Genomic DNA, 12037 nt, shown 5'->3' with positions numbered 1-12037 from the left:
AATGATTTTTTTAAAAATAATTCAAAACCAATGTCATAAAATAAAAATTCTCAATTATTAAATATAAACATGTATAAATCATTAGGTTTACTTTTTAAAAAAAAACGATGGGTGCCCATCAAAAAAAAGAAATTGAAGCAGACCCTGAAACGGTAAAATTAATAAAAATTAAAAAAACACAACAAAGATTGGCTGAACAAGAAGAAAGAAGAAGGTTGATGCAAGAAGAAAGTGAAAGAAGACGATTGCAAAGACTTAGAGAAAAACAAGAGCTAATTAGAACCTTTGCAACTGCACAAGAAGCTCAACGATATATATGGTAACTTTGCACCTAAAAGAGGTGCAAGAAATAAAAAAAGAAAAAAAAAAATAATTAAAAGAAATAAAAAAAAAATATTAAAAATTAAAAAAAAAATAAACTACTTCTCTTATATAAGAGTTATAAAAAAAAATAAAAGTAAAATAAAATAAAAAAATTTAAAACAGTTCTTTTTATTTAATTAACACTTATTTTTCTATTCATCTTCTTCAGAATCAGGTAGGTTTTTTGCATCAAAATCACATTGTACACCAGGTGGCAATTCACATAATCTAACAGGCTTTCCATCTTTAATACCAACTTTCATTGCTTTTATGACCATTCTAGCATATTCATCTTGGGGAGAGATAGGGGGTGGAGTACTGAAAAATTCTCGATACATCCAAATATCACATCCTCGAGGATTTTTTCCCAAGTTATATTCAAAAATTCTGCTGTCACTGTAATATTTGTTTATAGTCTCAATATAACGTTCGAATGTAATTCTATAAATCTCCTTCATTTTTTGTTTACATTCCTCTGTGCAGTAACCAGGCTGAATCTTTAGAAACTCATCTTGATCTAGTAATTCATCAAGGTAAAGAGTGAAATCTTCACTTTTTTTAAGCTTTCTTAAAGAAAATTCATCATGTTGGCAACAATATTTACTTGTCATTTTTATTTAAAATTATATGTTATTAAATAAATAAAAAATAAATTAAAAAAAAAAATGAATTAAAAAAATACAAATTAAAAAATAAATAAATAAAATAAAAATTTTTTTTTTAATTTGTGTGTTGTTTTATTTAATTTGTTTTTTTTTTTTTTTTTTTTTTTGGACCTATTTTTTACTAAGAATAAAAATTGGAAGATGTGCCTTTTTTTTTTTTTTCAAACACAATCTTGTTTTGTATTTTTTTTTCAAAAAAATGAGATCTTAAAAAATAAAATAAGAAAATTATTAAAAATATAATATAATTTATATAGTTTAATATAAATAAAAAAAAAACCTAAAAAAAAACTATAAATTTCAAATTTAATAATTTTATTTTTCATTCCAAAAAAAATAAAAAAAATAAAAAAATAATAAAAAAAAATAAAAAAAATAAAAATAATAAAAAATAATATATATAAAAATAAAAAAAAAAAATAATCTCACCATTTAATTTTAGAGATTCGATATTACCATAAAAGTAAGAATTAATTAATATTTTTTTTATTAACATTAAGTAATTAATAAATTAAATAATTTATTAAAAAGAAAGTTGGAAAAAAAAAAAAAAAAAAAAAAAAAAAAAAAACGACAAAAAAAAAAAATAAAAAAAAAAAAATAAAAATAATTTGGAAATCAAAAAAAAAAAAAAAACGATGGAAATTTTCATTTAAAAAAACAAAACACACAAATTTATATATTTAGGAATATGAGTAGCAAAAGTGGTAGAGGTGGTAATAAAAGTACACCATTTAAAGTCGGTGGTCAAGTTGGTGATGAACAAAGACAATATTTTAAAGATGCATCAAAAGAGATTAGAAATTTAGGTTTAAAAGTTGTAGCAAGAAGAGTTAAAAGAAGTGCAGCTGAAGATGATTTAATAAAAAGTGGTAGAAAAGTTAAAAAAACTTTTTTACCTTTTAAAAAAGCCATCATAAATAATAAAATTGAAAAAGAAAAACAAGAAAATTTAATTACAGAAGTAAATTTCATATAAAAACTTTTTTTTTTCTAAACAATTTTTAAAAGCCTACTAATATTTATTATTTTATTATAAAAAAAAAAAAAAGAGTATTTTAAGAGGTGAAAAACCAATAAAGAAATCAATTAAATCAAATAGTAATAATAATAAAGATGATGAACCAGGTCTCAAAATTGGTAGATTTTCAAATGGCACATTACACATTAATAAACATGATATTAAAACCGTATATTCAAGTAAAAGTAAAGGTTATAATAGAGGTGGAAGCAGTAGTAGAGGTGGTGGTGGTGGTGGTAGAGGTGGTAGCAGAGGTGGTGGTAGAGGTGGTAGAAGTGGTGGTAGAGGTGGAAAAAGATAAAATCAATAATAAAAATAATAATTCATAATTTAAAAAAAAATAAATATATCAATAAAATTGTAAATAATTAAACTAAAAATAATATAATCTAATAATATGGAATTGTAATTCATTATTTTTTTTTATTTTATTTTATTTTATTTTTATTTTATCTTAAAATTTATAATTTTTATTTTATTTTAGATTTTATAATTTTTATTTTTTTATTTTTTTCATTATTTTTTTTTTTGCCTGGTTGATTGGCATACCAAGATATTTTCAATTGTTTTTAAAAAATTTTTTTTTATTTTCCCATGGGCACCACATAAACCCGAGCAGTAATATTATAAAATATTACTGCTTTTTTTTTTTTTTTTTTTTTTTTTTTTTTTTTTTTTTTTTTTCAACATACATGTAAAATGAAATTATTTATTTTATTAATTGTAATTGTATTTTTAATTTCAAATTCCTACTCTTTATCGAGTAGTGATAGTAGTAGTGATAGTGGTTCAGATGTTCAATATTATTCACTTACATCACAATTCCAAGTTGTCCAAGGTAAACAAATACCAGGTTCAATTGCATGGGTATGTCTTTTTTTTTTTTTTTTTTTGACCAATTTAAAAAATAATATTAATAAATAATTTATATTAATTTTTTTTATTTTTAATTTTTTTTTTTTTTTTTAATTAAAAAAAAAGGGATATTTTAAAGATGAAATGAATAAAGATGGTTGGGGTAAATTATCAATTGAAACAGTTTCAACAGTTTCAGATAATATTGCATTTAAAGCAGCAGGATATCTTGAAGGTTATTTAACATGGGAATATATTTATAAATTCTCTGGAAATTATTTTAATAGTTTTTTCAATACCTCTAATATTAAGGAGATACCAACCGAGACATTAACATTTGTATCTGATAATTGGGAATATATGATGGAGAGAGTGAATTCATCATCAACTACAGATCCATATTGGATTCAAATTAGAAATGCAATGAGTCAACAAATTGGTTTATATGAAGGTTACAATGCAGCAGCAGGTGAAGATTATCAAAAAACTTTTATTGAAATATATATGATTAATCTTTATGGTGATATGGGTGATATTGTTACATTAACAACCACACCAAACAATGAATTTATACCAATGGATAGAAAAGAAGTTGAACAGTTAATGGCAACAACTGGACATTGTACATCAATTATTAAATTAACAAACAATTGTAGTGATTTAATGTCAGCTCATACAAGTTGGGCAGATTTTAGTGTAATGATTAGAATTTACAAGAGAATCAATATACCAGTTGCATCAACACCCTATGGTAGTGAAACTTTATTCTCATCATATCCAGGTTTATTGGTATCAATTGATGATTTCTATCAAATTAGACCATCGAAATTACATTTAACTGAAACATTAAATACAATTTTAAATCAAACTTTATATCAACAAATTAATGCACAATCATTTATGTATTGGGTTAGAAACTTAGTGGCTAATAGATTGGCAAACAATGGTTTCCAATGGGTATCAATATTTGTTGAGAATAATAGTGGTACAAATAATATTCAATTTGTAGTATTGGATTATAAATTGTTTACACCTTATTCAACTGAATTACAATCGGATTTACTTTGGATCGTTGAACAATATCCAGGTGGTTATCAAGCTGCCGATGTAACACTCACACTTTGGGAGCAAGGTTATTGGCCAAGTTATAATAGACCTTACTTTGAAGAGGTGTTTGATATCCTTGGTTACCCATACTATGTCGAGAAATTTGGTGACCTCTTCACCTATGAATATAATCCACGTGCTAATATTTTCCGTAGAGATCATTCAAAACTTGAAACTTTACAAGATATGATGAATATCATCGATTATAATCAATATAAAACTGACCCATTTAGTATGGGTTATCCTGGTAATTCAATCAATGCTAGATTCGATATCAAAGGTGGTTCTTTACCAAGTGGTAATCCAATTTACTCTTGGTTTTATCATGGTACTCATGGTGGTATCGATGGAAAAGCAATTAATTATGATATGGTAAATTCTTTTACTGCTGTTGCTCGTAATGGTCCAACTGTAACTTCTGATTGTCCACCATTTAATTGGAATGATTGGAGTTTAATCTCTCATCAATATATGCCACAAATTTATAATTTTACTTGGATATCAATTAATATTTAATAAAAATAAAAATAAAAATAAAAATAAAAAAGAAATCATTTATAATTTCAAAATTATCTATCTACTCAGTCTTTGATAATATTATCAATTTAAATTACTTTTTTTTTTTTTTTATCTATTTAAAATTAAATTCCAAAATAAATAAATAAATATTTATTTATTTATTTTTTTTAAAGTTAAAAATAGTTTAGTGTTTGTCAAAATGAAAAAAAAAAAAAAAAAAAAAGTGAAAAGGAAAACTTTTTGGGGTTTGGTCAAAATTTTTTTTTTTTTTTTTTTTTTTTTTAATTTTTCATTTTGAACAAACACAACAACTCCATTTTTAAATAATATCTTTATTTATTTTCAAATATAACGAATAATAATAATAATAATAATGAGTAGTAGCAGTGGTGAAGAATCAATTAATATATCAATTGATGAATTAGAAGATAGAGTTAATAAATTAGAATTTTTATTATTAGGTTGTCAATCAACATCAACAGATTCATTATTAAGAATACCATTACCAACATTCAATCAAATTACATCTGCTCAAAAACAATCACAACAAAACCAAATTCAATCATCAGGTGGTAGAACAAGAGCATCAAGTATATCAACATCACAATTACAACAACAACAACAACAAGAACCAATTACAGACTCTTTAGAAAAATTTAAAACTGTTTTAAATAAAATTAAATCTGAAAATGAATCAATTAATAATTTCATGTTAATATGTATGTTGTTTTTTAAACTTTTTATATATATATAAAAAAAAAAAAAAAAAAAAAAAAAAAAAAAAAAAAAATTTAAATTTTAATTTTAATTTTAAATTTTAAAAATATAAAGATAAATCAAATGAAACATTATTTAATAAAATAGTTGATAATGAATCATTATTGAATAGTGTTGAAAAATTAGCGATTATATTATCAGCAGAGGATGAAATTTATAGTACAGCTAGGAATTTACAAAAGTTGGGAGAATTGGAGAAATTTATAAATTCAAGTTCAACTCAATCAATTCCAAAATTAAATGAAGCTTTAAAACCATTAGAAAATATTCACTTTGAACAAGAAGTGATTGCAATTCAATTGAATAAGAAATTAGAAGAAAAAGTACAATCATACAATGACATCATTCAAGAAATTTCAAATAGATTCGCATATTGGGATAGTATAATAACTGATTTAGAATCAAAATCAAAAGATTTATAAAAATAATAATAAATAATAAATAATAAATAATAAAATTGTACATTCTATCTATATCTTATCTTCATAATAATAAAAAAAAAAAAACAAAAAGATTTTACACTCACACACATATTATAGCTATTGCTAACAATACTTAAATATTTTTTATAATATTATACTATCTTTATTTCTTCTTTTTTTTCCATTTTTTAGTTTTATTTTATTTCTTCTTTATATATGTTCGACATACATATTATTGATATTTTTCATTTTTTTTTTTTCATTTTTTTTTTTTTTTTATTTCTTTATATATATTGATATTTAAAATTTTGTATTAATGGTGTCCTTTTATTTTACCGTGACCATGTCCATGACTATCATGGTGATCATCGTGGTGGTTGTGGTGTGGGTCAATTGTACCACCAGCCATTAAAATTTTAATTTCTTTTTCACGTTTTTCTTGATCCCTATTTGCACCTAATAATTCACCAAAAACTGGTCTACAACTGTTTTATTTATTTATTTATTTATTTATTTATTTATTTATTTATTTTTATTTGTTGTTGGTTAATATTATAATATTGATGGGTGGTGGCGTCAATAGTAAAAAATATAATAATAATTTATTATTTTAAAATAATAACACATACATTGGTGAACCTACTAATAAACCCATACCAACTGCGCCTGATAAACATAATCCATAAAAGGTTAAACGATTCATTTTTATTTATTAATTTTAATTTACAATTTATATTACTATCGAAAAAAAAAAAAAAAAAAAAAAAAAAAGGTCTCTGATTCTGATGAAAATTTTCAAAAAAAAAAAAAATAAAAAAAAAAATAAAAAAAAAAATAAAAAAATATTATTTTTTTTTTTTTCCATAAAAAAGGGTCAATGAAAAACAAAATTTTATTTTCATTTTCAAATCCAATGAATTCTAATAGTAGTAATAATATAGAGAATAATAATAATAGTAATAATAATAATAATAATTTTAAAAATAATTTTAAAAATTTTTCAAGAAAAAGAACAAATGATATTGAAATTGAAGATAATATAACATTTTCAGAATTATTATTACAAAAAGAAGTTTTAAAAGGATTAGAAGATGGTGGATATCAAAGACCATCACCAATTCAATTGAAAGCAATACCATTGGGTATTAGTGGTGTTGATTTAATAGCACAAGCTAAATCCGGTACTGGTAAAACCATAGTTTTCGGTGTAATAGCATTGGAATGTGTTTTACGTGAATCAAAATTACTCAGACAAAAACAAGAATTAAATAAAACTCAATTAACTAATCAAACCAATAAACAATTATTAGAGATGGATGATGACACCTATGTTGAAACTATGGTTGGTATTATAAGAAAACCCCTAGTCTTAATAATTGCTCCAACTAGAGAAATCGCTGTTCAAATTAAAGATGTAATTAAATCAATTAGTAAATATTGTAAAAGAATTAAATGTGAAGTTTTTATTGGTGGTTTAAATAGCAACAACAACAAAGATGAAAACAATAATAATATTTTAAATAATGAGGATGTAAATAGATTAAATGGTACCCAAATTATAGTTGGCACACCTGGTAAAATTAAATCTTTAATTGAAAATTTACATTTACGTACTGATACTTTAAAAATGGTTATAATGGATGAGGCTGATAAATTATTAGATGCATCATTTTCAAAAACTATAAATTGGATTTATAGTGCAATTGGTAATGGTAATAGTAATAAAAATAATAGTAGTAGTGGTAGTGGTATTCAAATGTTAGCATTTTCAGCGACGTATCCAAGTTATTTAATAAATTTATTAAAACTTTATATGAATAATGAGAATTTAGTTGAGATTAGGTTATGTTCAGATACACCATCGTTGGAGGGTATAAAACAGTATTATCAAATCTTTAGAAACGATTTCACAGAGAATAATTATAAAACATTTCAAAATAAATGCAAGAGTCTTGTATTGGTACTTGAACAAGTTTCATTCTATCAAGCTATAATATTTTGTAATCATAAAATTAGAGGTGAAGAATTAACAAGACAATTGAATAGAGAAGGTTGGCCAACTGCTTTCATTGCTGGTGGCCAAAATCAAAAAGATCGTCTTTCGACTATGAGTGCTTTAAAATCTTTTAATATTAGAATTTTGGTTTCAACAGATTTAATTTCACGTGGTATTGATGTTGAAAGAGTTAATTTAGTAATTAATTTAGATTTACCAAAAGATCATGAAACTTATTTTCATAGAATTGGTAGAACTGGTAGATTTGGTACATATGGTGTTTCAATAACTTTTATTAATATGAAATCTATTCAACAACAACAACAACAACAACAGCAACAACAACAACAAATTGAAAATGAAAATGAAAATGAAAATAATAATAATAATGAAGGATTTCAAGAAATTGATTTCATTAATCAATTAATTCAAGAATATTCTGTTGATATTACAGAAAGAGTTGATAATGATATTATTCCTGAAGAATTATATAGTTATCAACTTTCAAATCCAAATGATCAACAATCATTAGCAAATTTAAAATTAAAACAACAACAAACAATTTTATTAAATAAACAATTAGAAGAATTAAAAATAAATGAAAATGAAAATGAAAATCAATATCAAAATGAAGATGAAGAAGAAGAACAAGAAGAGGATGATTACCATTATGAAAATCAACATCAAAATGAAGATGAAGAAGAAGAACAAGAAGAGGATGATTACCATTATGAAAATCAACATCAAAATGAAGAAGAAGAACAAGAACAACAAGAAGAGGATGATGATAATTATAATTATGAAAATGATAATGATAGTGAAGAATATGAATTTATTGATGATAGTATAATTGAACAAACTGAATATTACTATCTTAATAGTAATAATAATAATAATAATAATAAAAATAAATATGGAAATACAATTAACAATAACCATTACCGCAATAGTAGTTTTAATGGTCCTAAAAATAGCATTAATAATAATAAATTTAAAAATAAAAATATTAATAATAATGATCAAAGAAATTCCCAAAGTAATGGAATAAAGAAAAAAGTAAATACAAATAATAATAATTTTTATCCTCACTATTACAACAATCCCTACCCTCAAAACTATTATTATGATTACCAATATTTCTCTGATAATAGTTACTATAATAATAATTATAATAATAATAATAATAATAATAATAATAATAATAATAATAATAATAATAATAATAATAATAATAATAATAATAATAATAATAATAATAATAATAATAATAATAATAATAATAATAATAATAATAATAATAATTATTACCAACAACATGGTAATAATCCTTATGGTTACAATATACCAAATTCAATTCAATATTCATCCAATCAATTTTATTATTGTACATGTCCAAATTGCCCAACTATGAATTACCATCAATACATATAAATGGAAAAAATTATAATTTAATGGGGTTTTAGGTAAAAAAAAAAAAAAAAAAAAAAAAACACACAGTGTTAAACAATTTTTCAAGTTACCATGAAGAAAGGATCGTTTCTCTGTATATCTATTTAGATAAATTAATTAAATATTCAACAAATTACCATTGAAATGAAACAGTTAATAAAATAAAAATAAAAAAAAAAAATAAAAAAAAAATAAAAAAAAAACAATTATGAAAATTATCTTTTCGATCTAAAAAAAAAAAATAAAAAAAAATAAAAATAAAAATAAAAAATATAAATACAAGCTTAACCACACTTATGACACACACACACAAACAACACATACTCAACTGGTAAACTACAAAAAAAAAATTAATAAACATAACTATTTTAATTTATTAAATTATTTTTATTTATTTGTCAATTTTAAATATTTATTTTATTAATATATGTTTTTAAAATATTTTTTTTTTTTTTTTTTTTTTTTTTTTTTAAAATTTACTTTTCTTCTTTAACAACCTAATTATTTATTTTCACACCCTCCAATTAAAGATCTTTATATAATTTATATATATATATATATAATAAATTTATTTATAAATATTTATAAATATAATTATAATTATTTCAAAAATAAAATAATTATAATTTTAGATAAATAATTTTAGAATTTAATTTTTTAATTTTTAATTTATTAGTAATTTTTAATTTTATGAAATTCCGAATATTAATTCATAAAAATAATAATGAAATATTTCTTTATAAATTTGTATATAATTATAATTTTTATATTTTTAATAAATAAAGGTATTAAAAAAAAAAAAATTTTAAAATTTAAAATTTAATTTTAAATTTATTATATATTTTAATTTTAAAAAAATAATTTTATTAATAAAAAATAATAATTATTATTATAACAAATTATAATTAAAAAAATTAATTAATTAATTAAATAAAAATAAAAAATAAAATTTTTTAGGTTATAGTGATGATGATTATGATGATTCATTATCACAAGATAATAATAATTTACCACCAGATTATATATTAAATATTAAGAATGAAAATGGAACGAAAATACCGATAATGGTAATGCCAGCATGGTCAGCACCTTATAATCCAGTTTTAATAATTGGTAGAAATTTTGGAAATGTAAATAGTAATATAACAGTTTTTATAGGGAGAATACCGTGTATTGATGTGATTCATTTCGATAATAAAACCACATTAAATAAAACCCTTTTAAATATAGATTTTGGTTCAATTTATGGTGATATTAATGATTCATATAGTATGAATAGTTATATTCAAGATCGACAATATGTGAATGCATTATTAAATTATACATATAGGAATCAAGATGTTCAAATTATAAAATGTAATTTACAAACACCAGTGATATCATCGGAATATTTAAAAGCTCAAAATGTTTATATAGCAGTTGATGGTGTTTTAGGTTTTGTAAAAAATGGTTTCTCTTACAAAGATGTTTCAAAATGTGCTGATAATACAGATATATGTAATAATAATGGTATTTGTTATTTAGGTGTTTGTTTATGTAATTCTACGATAATGGATGGTCCATTATGCGATATGAAAAGGAATATTTCAATATTAGAAAAACCAATAATATCTTCAAATTATCCTGAAATTATTTATTCAAATTCAAATAGTAGTTGGTTAATTAAATTTAATGAATTACAAACTATTAAAAAAACAATTTCAGATAGTAGATTATTGAGATATGATAAATTTATAAATTATACAGATCCAATTAATAAATGGAAATTAATTAATACTTCCAATAGTAAAATTAATAATAGTAATAATAATAACATTAAAGATAATACTAATGATGATTCAATTAGATATCAATTAATTACAAATGATATTACAACAACAATTGATATAATTTCAATTGGTAGTGAAAGAGAAATTGATTTTTATCCAGGGCAACCAATGCCATCAAAATTTAATATAGGTGATTTAAGAATTTCAATAACTTTAAGTAATTTATCAGAGAAATATCAAGATTTGTATAGTTTTAAAATGATATTTGAAATACAAACAATTATTGAACCAAAATTGAAATGTGGTTCAAAAGTTGATTTTGAAACATACGACTTTCAATTTGGTAAAGGTTTCGATCGTGATGATATTAGATGGATTTCAACAACATCGAATTTTTCAACATTATATTGTAGATTCTTTGGTAAATGTTTTGCAGATCAAACACCACAAACATGTGCATTCGATTTAGATGAAGATCCAAAAACTCAAGATAAAGGTGATGCAACAATGTTTATTTATTTTGAACCATTTCATTATAATGTAACAGCAATACCTGATTTTAAAATTTTAACATTTGTTCAATATCCAAATATTACTATTATACCATGTAAAGAATTCTTATCAAAAACTGATGTAACTGCTTGGTTAATTCCAACAATTATACCAATAATTGGTGTAACTTTAATTGGTCTTACAATAGTTGTATTTAATATAATTTGGGATAATGATGAGTCATTAAATATAAAAGAAAATAATAATTTAAAAAATAGAACTAAAAATAGAAGAACAATTTATAAACAAATATCTTGTAATGATATTGATGATTATTTTAATAATACTAATAATAATAATAATAATAATAATTTAAATATTAAACAAGGTATTGGTAGCTATTTTTATATTAATGATGATGAAAATAATAATAATAATAATAATAATAATAATAATAATAATAATAATAATAATAATAATAATAATAATAATAATAATAATAATAATAATAATAATAATAATAATAATAATTTAAAAGATAATATTATAGAAAATGGAAATAATATTAATTAAAAATCGATAATGGAGAAAAATAAAATAAA

The 12037-nt window shown here is 21.4% G+C and overlaps 8 protein-coding genes across 8 annotated transcripts; 6 read left to right on the top strand and 2 right to left on the bottom strand.

Annotated features, from left to right (window-relative positions):
- Positions 1-107: 107 nt before the first annotated feature.
- On the top strand, positions 108-323 carry DDB_G0277459 (hypothetical protein; the record flags this gene model as incomplete). Its single annotated transcript, XM_637567.1, has 1 exon — positions 108-323. One exon carries the CDS (start codon positions 108-110, stop codon positions 321-323), a length of 216 nt encoding a protein of 71 aa, XP_642659.1.
- A 192-nt stretch (positions 324-515) lies between these two features.
- Positions 516-974, bottom strand: DDB_G0277457 (hypothetical protein; the record flags this gene model as incomplete). The annotated part of the gene is made up of 1 exon (XM_637566.1): positions 516-974. One exon carries the CDS (start codon positions 972-974, stop codon positions 516-518), a length of 459 nt encoding a protein of 152 aa, XP_642658.1.
- A 745-nt stretch (positions 975-1719) lies between these two features.
- DDB_G0277563 (hypothetical protein) lies at positions 1720-2350 on the top strand (the record flags this gene model as incomplete). Its single annotated transcript, XM_637565.1, has 2 exons — positions 1720-1992; positions 2081-2350. 2 exons carry the CDS (start codon positions 1720-1722, stop codon positions 2348-2350), a joined length of 543 nt encoding a protein of 180 aa, XP_642657.1.
- Positions 2351-2748: 398 nt separating this feature from the next.
- On the top strand, positions 2749-4527 carry plbE (phospholipase B-like protein; the record flags this gene model as incomplete). Its single annotated transcript, XM_637564.1, has 2 exons — positions 2749-2916; positions 3031-4527. 2 exons carry the CDS (start codon positions 2749-2751, stop codon positions 4525-4527), a joined length of 1665 nt encoding a protein of 554 aa, XP_642656.1.
- A 376-nt stretch (positions 4528-4903) lies between these two features.
- On the top strand, positions 4904-5729 carry dynC (hypothetical protein; the record flags this gene model as incomplete). The annotated part of the gene is made up of 2 exons (XM_637563.1): positions 4904-5249; positions 5362-5729. 2 exons carry the CDS (start codon positions 4904-4906, stop codon positions 5727-5729), a joined length of 714 nt encoding a protein of 237 aa, XP_642655.1.
- Positions 5730-6042: 313 nt separating this feature from the next.
- On the bottom strand, positions 6043-6432 carry DDB_G0277453 (hypothetical protein; the record flags this gene model as incomplete). The annotated part of the gene is made up of 2 exons (XM_637562.1): positions 6043-6214; positions 6359-6432. 2 exons carry the CDS (start codon positions 6430-6432, stop codon positions 6043-6045), a joined length of 246 nt encoding a protein of 81 aa, XP_642654.1.
- Positions 6433-6606: 174 nt separating this feature from the next.
- On the top strand, positions 6607-9156 carry ddx20 (DEAD/DEAH box helicase; the record flags this gene model as incomplete). The annotated part of the gene is made up of 1 exon (XM_637561.2): positions 6607-9156. One exon carries the CDS (start codon positions 6607-6609, stop codon positions 9154-9156), a length of 2550 nt encoding a protein of 849 aa, XP_642653.2.
- A 742-nt stretch (positions 9157-9898) lies between these two features.
- DDB_G0277559 (hypothetical protein) lies at positions 9899-12008 on the top strand (the record flags this gene model as incomplete). The annotated part of the gene is made up of 2 exons (XM_637560.1): positions 9899-9959; positions 10132-12008. 2 exons carry the CDS (start codon positions 9899-9901, stop codon positions 12006-12008), a joined length of 1938 nt encoding a protein of 645 aa, XP_642652.1.
- Between the last annotated feature and the right edge of the window lie 29 nt (positions 12009-12037).

The sequence above is a fragment of the Dictyostelium discoideum genome, assembly GCF_000004695.1.
Source record: "Dictyostelium discoideum AX4 chromosome 2 chromosome, whole genome shotgun sequence".
Classification (NCBI taxonomy): Eukaryota; Evosea; class Eumycetozoa; order Dictyosteliales; family Dictyosteliaceae; genus Dictyostelium; species Dictyostelium discoideum.
Note: the sequence above shows the minus strand (reverse complement) of the source record. Positions and strands in the feature narration are given on the sequence as shown.